This window comes from Chiloscyllium plagiosum, unplaced genomic scaffold (genome assembly GCF_037043375.1).
Source record: "Chiloscyllium plagiosum isolate Xiang-an unplaced genomic scaffold, Cpla_swu_hap1 HiC_scaffold_45, whole genome shotgun sequence".
Lineage (NCBI taxonomy): Eukaryota > Metazoa > Chordata > Chondrichthyes > Orectolobiformes > Hemiscylliidae > Chiloscyllium > Chiloscyllium plagiosum.
The window spans coordinates 33,549,258-33,559,182 of record NW_028270183.1 but is presented as its reverse complement, the minus strand read 5'-3'; the positions used below and the strand labels follow the sequence as shown (position 1 = coordinate 33,559,182).

Below are 9,925 nucleotides of genomic sequence, written 5' to 3'. Positions count from 1 at the left end.
CACAACCCGATCAACCTGGGCGGCAACTTTCAGGGATTTATGCACCTGGACACCGATATCTCTCTATTCATCTGCACTACCAAGAATCTTACCATTAGCCCAGTATTCTGCATTCCTATTACTCCTTCTGAAGTGAACTACCTCACACCTTTCCTCATACCTTTAAACTCCATTCATCACTTTTGAGCCCAGATCTGTGTCTTATCTATGTCCCTCTATAACCTGCAACATCCGTTGGCACTATCCACAACTGTGCCTACCTTAGTGTCATCCACAAATTTAATCACTCATCCTTCTAAGCCCATTCCAAATCATTTATAAAACTGAAAAATACCGGTGGCCCCAAAACAGATCGTTGTGGCACACCACTGGTAACTGAGCTCCAGGATGAACATTTCCCATCAACCACCACCTGTCTTTTGTCAGCTCGCCAATTTCTGATCCATACCTCCAAATCACCTTCAGTCCCAAAGGTCCAAACTTTGTGCAATAGCATACAGTGTGGAGTCTTATCAAACACCTTAGCGAAGGCTTGTGGAGTGGGACATAGTGTGGAGGGCTGTTGTTGGTTGCAATGGGGCATTCACAGGATGCTCCCTCTGTTGCTCCTGCAAGTCTCACCAATCTCCCTGCAAATTTGTTCCTCTAATTCCAATTGAGAATGTGAGGGCCTACAGTACAACCCAATAACGTCATCATCCCTCCTTATTCCTGAGCTAGACACACAAAGCCTCATTGGATGATTATTCAGTTATTTCATTTCTGATTATTGTTATGGAACATGCCTTGTACAAAAAACATCTCCCCCTCCCTTCCTTCCACCACCTCTGTCCTGCCTAAAACATCTATACCCTGACACATCAAGCTGCTTGTCCTGTCGTTCCCTTAGTCATGTTTCTATAATGGCTATAATATCTCAGCCCACGTATCTAACCACGCCCTGAGTTCATCAGCCTTACCTATCAGCCCTCTTTGAGAGAAAGTGAGGGCTGCAGATGCTGGAGATCAGAACTGAAAATGTGTTGCTGGAAAAGCGCAGCAGGTCAGGCAGCATCCAAGGAACAGGAGAATCGACGTTTCGGGCATACGCCCTTCTTCAGGAATGCGGAAAGTGTGTCCAGCAGGCTAAGATAAAAGGTAGGGAGGATGGACTTGGGGAGGGGCCTTGGAAATGCGATAGGTGGAGGGAGGTCAAGGTGAGGGTGATAGGCCGGAGTGGTGTGGGGGCGGAGAGGTCAGCAGAAAGACCACTCCTTCCGTGACTCCCTCGTCAGGTCCACACCCCCCACCAACCCAACCTCCACTCCCGGCACCTTCCTCTGCAACCGCAAGAAATGCAAAACTTGCGCCCACACCTCCCCCCTTACTTCCCTCCAAGGCCCCAAGGGACACCTCCATATCCGCCACAAATTCACCTGCACCTCCACACACATCATCTATTGCTTTCGCTGCACCCGATGTGGCCGCCTCTTTATTGGGGAGACAGGCCGCCTACTTGCGGAACGTTTCAGAGAACACCTCTGGGACACCCGGACCAACCAACCCAACCACCCCATAGCCAAACACTTTAACTCCCGCTCCCACTCCGCCACGGACATGCAGGTCCTTGGACTCCTCCATCGCCAGACCATGGCAACACGATGGTTGGAGGAAGAGCGCCTCATCTTCCGCCTAGGAACTCTCCAACCATAAGGGATGAACTCAGATTTCTCCAGTTTCCTCATTTTCCCTCCCCCCACCTTGTCTCAGTCAAATCCCTCGAACTCAGCACCGCCTTCCTAACCTGCTATCATCTTCCTGACCTCTCCGCCCCCACCCCACTCCGGCCTATCACCCTCACCTTGACCTCCCTCCACCTATTAATTTCCAACGCCCCTCCCCCAAATCCCTCCTCCCTCCCTTTTATCTTAGCCTGCTGGACACACTTTCCTCATTCCTGAAGAAGGGCTTATGCCCGAAAGGTCGATTCTCCTGTTCCTTGGATGCTGCCTGACCTGCTGCGCTTTTCCAGCAACACATTTTCAGATACCATCCCTCTTGCATTGTGATAGATGCAATTTAATTCAACAGGCATTCCTTGCTTCCCGTCATGTTCCAGCCTGACCTGTCTGTTCACTTTAATATTAAAGGAACAAGAATAACCAGAGAGAGAATAGGGCTCCTCAAGGTCCAAAGTGGGCATGCGTGTATAGAACTGCTGGAGATGGATGAGGTTCTCAATGGATATTGCTCCACTATGTTTACCACAGAGAAAGGCATGAAGGCTTAGCAACTTGGGCAAGTTAGTGGTGATATCTTGGGGACAGTCCATGTCACTGTACGGGAGGTGTTTGATCTATTAGAATATGTGAAGGTGGGTAAATTCTCTTGTCCTGAACAGATACATCCAAGAACATTTCAAGAGGCTGGAGAAGAAATTGCGGGGGCCCTCATTTATATTTTTGATTCATCGTTAGCTATGGGTTTGCTCCTGAACGACTGGTGAAGAGCGAGTTTTATGCCCTTATTCAAGAAGAAGTGCAAAGAAAAACCTGGGAACTGTAGACTAGTAAACCTAACATCTGTGGAAGGTCAGTTACTTGAGAGATTCTGAGAGAAAAGACATACATGCACTTGGTTAGGGATAGTCAGCATGGATTTGTATGTAGGAGTTCATGCCTGACAAATGTGTTTGAGTTCTTTAATGAAGTGACCAGAAAGTCTGACATGGGCAGGGTGGTAGATTTTGTCTACTTGGATTTCAATAAGTTCTTTCATAAGATTCCACAGTGTAGGCTGCTCTGGCAGGTTAGATCGCATGGAATCCAGGGCGAGCTGCCAAATTGAATGCACACTTGGCTTGATGGTAGGAAGCAGAGGGTAATAGTGAAAGGGTACTTGTCAGACTGGAGGTCTGTGACTAATGGACTCAGGGGTCGGTGCTGGGCCCATTGCTGTTTGTTATTTATATCAATGATTTGGATGAGAATGTACAGTAAGTTTGCAGATGAATATGTGTTATCGTGGAAAACGAGGAAGAGTATTAGAAAATGCAGGAGGATCTTGATCAGCTGGAGAATTGGGTCGAGAAATGGCAAAAGGTGTTTAATGTAGATAAGTGTGAAGTATTGCATTTTATAGAGTCAAATCAAGATCGGAGTTTCATGTTGAATTGTCGGACATTGAGGAGTATAGATGTACAGAGGGACCTTGGAGTTCTGGTGTACATTTCTCTGAAATTGTTGTCACATATAAACAGGGCAATGAAAAAGGCTTTTGGCACACTGGCCTTCATCAGTCAAGGAACTGAGTATAGAAGTTGGGAAGTTAGGTTGCAGTTGGACAGGACATTGGGGAGACTGCACTTGGAGTACTGTGTTCAGTTTTGGTCACCTTGTTATAGGAATGATGTTAGTAAACTGGCAAGAGTGCAGAAGAATTTACAACAACATTGCCAGGAACCAAGGATCTGAGTTATAGGAAGAAGTTGGACAAGCTAGACCTTTTTCTTTAGAGCATAGGAGACTGTTATAGAAATGTATAAGATCATGAGAGGCATTGATCAGGCGAATGCACGCAGCCTTTTTCCCAGAGTAGGGGAATCGAGGAATAGAGGGCATCAGTTTAAGGTTAGAGGGGAAAGAATAAAAGAGAAGATGAGGGACAACTTTCTTTTACACAGACAGTAATACGCATGTTGAATGAGCTGCCAGGGGAAGTGATTGAAGCAGACACATTAACAACATTTGAAAGGAGTTTGGACAAATGCATTGATGCCAAAGGTTTAGAAGAATATGGTCCAAGTGCAGGGAAATGGGTTTAGCGTGGATGAACAGTTTATTTGACATGGGCCAGTTAGAGGCAAAGGGGCCTGTTTCCATGCTGTGGGATTCAATGACTCAATGGTAACAACGTCAATCCGAAACGAAAGCTGTCCCATACTAATTAGCAACAGGTTTATGTATTCGGATTAGACATTTCTGTTCCCTTCCAGTTGGGAAGGAATGAACATAGCATTGGCCCACATTATGTCTGAAAGGTGTAATATTTCATATACAGATGTGTGAATTCATAACACATGCAGAGAAAATAAAAAGACTGTGAAAATAAATTTTCAGAACGTGGTCAATGTACCTTTTCTGAAGGGATCAATTTTCATTTGGAGATAGCTGTGAATGAGTTCCCTGAAAACGAAGCCGAAATGTGGAATTATATCTAATTCTGAGAGGAAGGAAAGAAGTGAATGCAGAAACTCCAAACATGTCTCAGACACATTGACCTTGTCAAACCTATCCTCATTTGAGAGGGAGAGAGAAATCATTCGTTGAGGAAGAAGTAAGATGTTCAAAGCACTTTATTTTTTTCCACCCACATCACACTACAGAAGTTAATCTCAGATTGCAAGATTAATCTTTTTACAAAATAGCTGACACATCCTTTTTAAACTCACAAATTGCTCTATACGTTTTATTTTAATGTGTTTGACATTGCAGAAGAAACAATTACTGGTCGTACCTAATAGAGCTGCGGAAACCAGTTCTCCCTGCCATTTCAAACCAGACTTCATCTACACCAGGCTACACAAACGGGAGGAAATGTATTTAGCACCAAGTCATCAAATGTCCTTTTACTGGATCAAAAGTGAATTGAATAATTAAAGTCACTTCGCAACCGTATACTTTTCACCAGATCATGTCACTAGTTGGCGGCAGGTAACCCCCTTGTGTAGTTTCTATTTCATTTGTTTTTCCTTATAATTGCACAAGCGATTAGTGGATTCCTGACAATGTTCTTCAACTCCTCTCTAAATTTGCTCTGAGTTATGGCATAGATAAACGTGTTGGTGCATGCACTGAGTAGCTGCAACATGTTACCACATTCTCGAAGAATAAATTGTGGATCGCTGAAACCTGTGATTTGATAATCATTTGTAAAACGTTCATAAAGGAAGTAGATAAGAAACGTCAGCCATAGAAGGATGAAACTGCCGGATACAGCAAATAGCAAAACGATAGACTTTCTCCGGCTCTCCATTTCCGGGTCAGCCTTATTCTCTTCATTGTGTTGGGAGCGGAGTCTTCTGCGGGCCTCATTGGCCACCAAAATGTTTCTGACAGTCAGAGCATTTAGCAGAAGAATCAGAAAGAATGGAAAACATGGCGTTAAAATATGCTCAACCCATTCAAATGTTATCCACAAAAGGGAAGTATAACGGATTTTCTTCAACCTGCAATACCATGGTATGTTATTATTTATGTCGATGGGTTCATGTAGAAAGTACCACGGGACGCTCTTTAGACATCCCAATGAGCAAACTGTTCCGATTACAACAGCAGACATTGTATCAGTACAATATTTGACTTTAAATTTCTGACAACAAATAGCAACAAACCGGTCCACAGTGAATGCAACAGTTAACCAGACAGAAGTATTTCTGGCCGCGTAAATTAAAACAATGGTGAGACTGCAGACGGGAGTAATCGATAGGACAGAACCTGGAAAATAAATCCCAGGAATACGGTTTAGAAGTACAGCGGTAATGATAACCAGGAGGTCCGTTACTGCCATGGACACCAAGTACCTTGTGATACATCTCGATAGTCCACATTTTCCTCGGGACAAAATTGCAATCGCCAGTAAATTAACTGTTCAAACAAAATGAAATGACCAGTGTCAGTTAAGAGTGACGAAAACATTACACTTATCATAATGCAAAGTTGGGGGTTTGACATTTGAAGTAAGCAAATATATTTTAGCATCTAAAGATAAGGTAGGATACATGAGAACTTGATAGGATGTCAGTTACTGTTTTATCATTATAATAATAGAAATACTTGGAGTCTACACGGAAATGAACACGATATTAATACCTATGTACAATTTAAATAAACAAAAATGATCCACCGCACAAGTGAAGCAACACAGCCTGAGCTGGTATGTCCAGAGAATTTCAAGAGGACATAGACATTGTTGGAATGAAAAATGGTAGCATCGACCAAGTACAAGTCCAGTACCAAACTATGTAAGTAACCTTCAAGTGACACAACAGCTTTCGTGATTTTAAATTGCGTGCAAACCCGAAGAATGTGTTCTACACCTTGTCTGAATTCAACAAATGTATATTAAATCAAAGCAATACTTTAGCAACTGCTTGAAAATAAATGATGCAACTGTCAGAATTTGGCTTGGAATTGTTAATCAAACATTTCAAGGAATAAAACACTCTTATTTTCATCTGAAAGGTATTAAATCCAAGCTCCATTTTGTCTTAGGCAATCTGTAGCACTATTTTAAACAGAAGAGTCCACGCTGGTCTATCTCCATAAGAGGAGATGGGAGGAAACAATAACACACACAGCATGTGGGGGACAAGTGGAATTCACTACTTAACGTTAGGAGATCCAGAAACCTTCACAACATTTCAGAAGTAGATAGATGTGTAATTGGTAAGCCAATGCATCCACGGTTATGGAGCAAGCGCTGGAAAATAGGATTAGAAAAGTGAGGTTGTGTTTGGAACAGCACAGATGCATTGGCTCAAATCACTCTTTTCCGTGCAGTCGACGTCTGTGACACTATGTTCCGTCCTCATGGTGATAAATAATTCCTGATCATATCCGAAATCAGGCAAATGTCTTCTTTTGCTTTCTAATTTATTGCAAATCATAGCATGGGATGTGATGGTAATACTGCGATAATATTTCCAGATAAAGGTGAAGTCGTCATAGCCCGACAGGAAGAATGTGCTGCTCTCTCAACAGCGAGAGATGATTGGCGGTGGTATAACCTGAGCGACACCACACCTCAGGGGAGGGGATAACGGAGAACTGTTAGCTCTATTAGACAGTTGTCTGATTTGCCCTGCAAGATTCCCTTCAAAGTGTGGGTTCAATTCCTGTACCGACTGAAGTTTGCGTGGTGGGTCTGCCTTTTCAAAGTTAGCACTTGGCGGTATATGGTGACCCTCAGAAGCAACCCACTCTGTCAGTCGGCTTTCTTTGTAATGAGAGCATTGACGATGGTGACCTCATTGTTGGAATACGAACACTTTTCACGTCAGTGTTTGGAGCCCTTGCATTAATTAGCATTGTTTCTCGATTATGGAAACTTGCAAAATGCTCGTTGGAGTTAACTCTTTGCTACATAATCTCTAGACAGGTTAAACAAGGAACTGATGCATTTGATTTTAAAGCTGGCAAACTGATTTGGAACAAATTAATGTCATTTACGCAAGATGAGCGAGCAGTAAAAGCATGATGGGAGGTCAAAACTGGAATGGAAAGTGGATCAGAGGCAAAGATTAGAATTGCACGTGTGTACAAAAAAAATCAACGCGATCTGTGGAGAAACAGTGTCATTTACCAGACAAAGGGCCAGAGTTGGGAGGCGCAGCTGGACAGAAGCTGAGCTGCTCCTCTGAGTGAAGGTATATGGATTTGAGCATTTTTGTATCATTGGTTGCCGTCACCATCTCCCGGCTATTTATAGATAGAAGGTCAGTGCTGCCCAAGCCTGGAACAGTGAAGGCAAAGGCGTAGTCAGACAATGACCAAGTGGCTGATCGGTGAGAATTAACACAGTTTAGAAATATTCTTGGGACAGTGGTCCAAGTGGATGCCTTTACCATTTTTATACCGAGTGACACTCCGAATGTACATCAGAACGCGACTCTAACTGAGTTAAAGAAAAACATTTAAAAGTTCATTCAGCTTGGAACATCAATCCAACTGATAGAGCTTGTTCAGAAAACTCAGCTGGAATCTCGTTGTTAAAATTATCATCAACAGATCTTTACCACGATAATCCACTTAACTAGTGCTTTTCAAAATGCTTAAAATGCGGAGGACTTTACCTGGGACTGCGATACCTGCAAGGGCTGTGTAGTAAATTGCATAGATCAGGCCTCTTGGTGGAAGATGCATTATTTCCTCGGAGCACTGATGTCTGTTTGTATCCCACATGCATTATTTCCACCTCTCCATGTTTATAGCTGATGTTGAATCCTTAGAGATGCAATTAGAGAGCAGCAGGAGGTATCTTCCAATACACTGGTTAGGTTACATCACAGTGAACAAAGACTGTAGTCATTAAGCAAATGTAATGTTGCATTTCATCAAACATTTCTTTTCCATACTGTCAAATGGAACAAATAGTTTTAAAAAACATGCTGTTAATCATCTGCAACAGAATCTGAATTTTACATCAAATTAGAACACTTTGATGATGATTAATTCAGCTTGTTCTTTACAACAGAAATAAGTAATAGATTACAAAACTGATACTGAGCACGAAGTGACCAGCTGCTCTGTTGTCTCTATCCACATTTTCGCTTGTAGGTGCTCCAAATATTTCTATCCACTTGTTGGATAACCAAGTAATTGTTCACTTTGCTTTAAATTATCCAACTTCATTCTGGGAATGATCAGTGAGTCGATATTCAGCAGACTTCATAGAGGCGATAACCATAAGGTTTCAGCTCACCAGCTTACCGCTTTCACTTCACTACTGGTGAAAAATTTGCCAGTCAACTTCAGCTACTCTCCTTTAACTGATGTCCCTTGTCAAGAAGTGCTTGCTTTAAAATGCAATGTGCTACTGAACTGGATGTCACTTTTTCGCATAATCATTCAGGACTTGTTATACCTGCATGATATTGATGTAACAAACAGGAAACTCCAAATAGCATTTCACAGGTTGAGGTATCACAGAATCAATGTCTATTTATTTAAGGGCTTTCCAAACACTGACCTAAAAAGAGACAATATTACAAAGATAAAGTCGCCACATTCTGCACTGTCATAGAGAGAGATTTAGAGATGCCAGTGTTGTACTGGGGTGTACAAAGTTAAAAATCACTCAACACCAGTTTATAGTCCAACAGGTTTATTTGGTTGCACTCGCTTTCGGGGCACTGCTCCTTCATCAGGTGGTCATTAACCTTTCCTTGTGAGTTTCATCAAATTGAAATGTCTAGATCTGTAAGTCACAAGAAAGATTATAGAGTTTAGGCAGACACTACGCCATGTACTGATGAATAAACAGTGCTCCGAAAGCTAGTGTACAGGTAGTGTACAGAGTAAACCGGGTTGATGTGGTGTATATGGATTTCAGCAAGGCATTCGAAAAGGTTCCCCACAGTAGGCTATTGTACAAAATGCGGAAGAATGGGATTGTGGGAGATATAGCAGTTTGGATCAGTAATTAGCTTGCTGAAAGAAGACAGAGGGTGGTGGTTCATGGGAAATGTTCATCCTCAAGTCCAGTTACCATTGGTGTACCACAAAGGTGGGTGTTGGGTCCACTGCTGCTCGACATTTTTATAAACGACCTGGATGAGGGTGTAGAAGGGTGGGTTAGTAAATTTGCAGATGACACTAAGGTCGGTGGAGTTGTGGATAGTGACGAAGGATTTTGTAGGCTACAGAGAGACATAGATAAGCTGCAGAGCTGGGCTGAGAGGTGGCAAATGGTGTTTAATGTGGACAAGTGTGAGGTGATTCACTTTGGTCGGAGTAGCCGGAATGCAAAGTACTGGGCTAATGGTAAGATTCTTGGTAGTGTAGATGAGCAGAGAGTTCTTGGTGTCCAAGTCCACAGATCCTTGAAAGTTGCCACCCATGTTGACAGGGTTGTTAAGAAGGTATGCAGTGTTTTAGCCTTTATTAATAGAGGGATCCAGTTCCGGAACCATGAGGTTATGCTAAAGCTGTACAAAACTCTGGTATGGCTGCACTTGGAGTATCGTGTACAGTTCTGGTCACCACATTATAAGAAGGATGTGAAAACTTTGGAAAGGGTGCAGAGGAGATTGACTAGGATGTTGCCTGGTATGGAGAGAAGGTCTTATGAGGAAAGGCTGAGGGACTTGAGGCTGTTTTCGTTGGAGAGAAGAAGGTTGAGAGGTGACTTAATAGAGACATATAAGATAATCAGAGGGTTAGAGAGG

General features: G+C 42.7%; 1 protein-coding gene across 1 annotated transcript; it reads right to left on the bottom strand.

The window, feature by feature from the left end:
- Nucleotides 1–4,716: 4,716 nt before the first annotated feature.
- Nucleotides 4,717–7,901, bottom strand: LOC148136455 (putative G protein-coupled receptor 139). Its single transcript, XM_087983332.1, has 2 exons — nucleotides 7,832–7,901; nucleotides 4,717–5,624 (listed from the first exon to the last, which is right to left on the bottom strand). Exons 1-2 carry the CDS (start codon nucleotides 7,899–7,901, stop codon nucleotides 4,717–4,719), a joined length of 978 nt encoding a protein of 325 aa, XP_087839458.1.
- Nucleotides 7,902–9,925: the final 2,024 nt, after the last annotated feature.

What these genes read in the sequence shown, in the direction of transcription:
- LOC148136455 (XM_087983332.1), bottom strand. Translation starts at nt 7,901, where the DNA reads ATGCATCTTCCACCAAGAGGCCTGATCTATGCAATTTACTACACAGCC. An exon ending in TGCAGGTATCGCAGTCCCAG is followed by an intron (nt 5,625 to 7,831) that starts GTAAAGTCCTCC and finishes TTGTTTGAACAG; the next exon opens with TTAATTTACTGGCGATTGCA.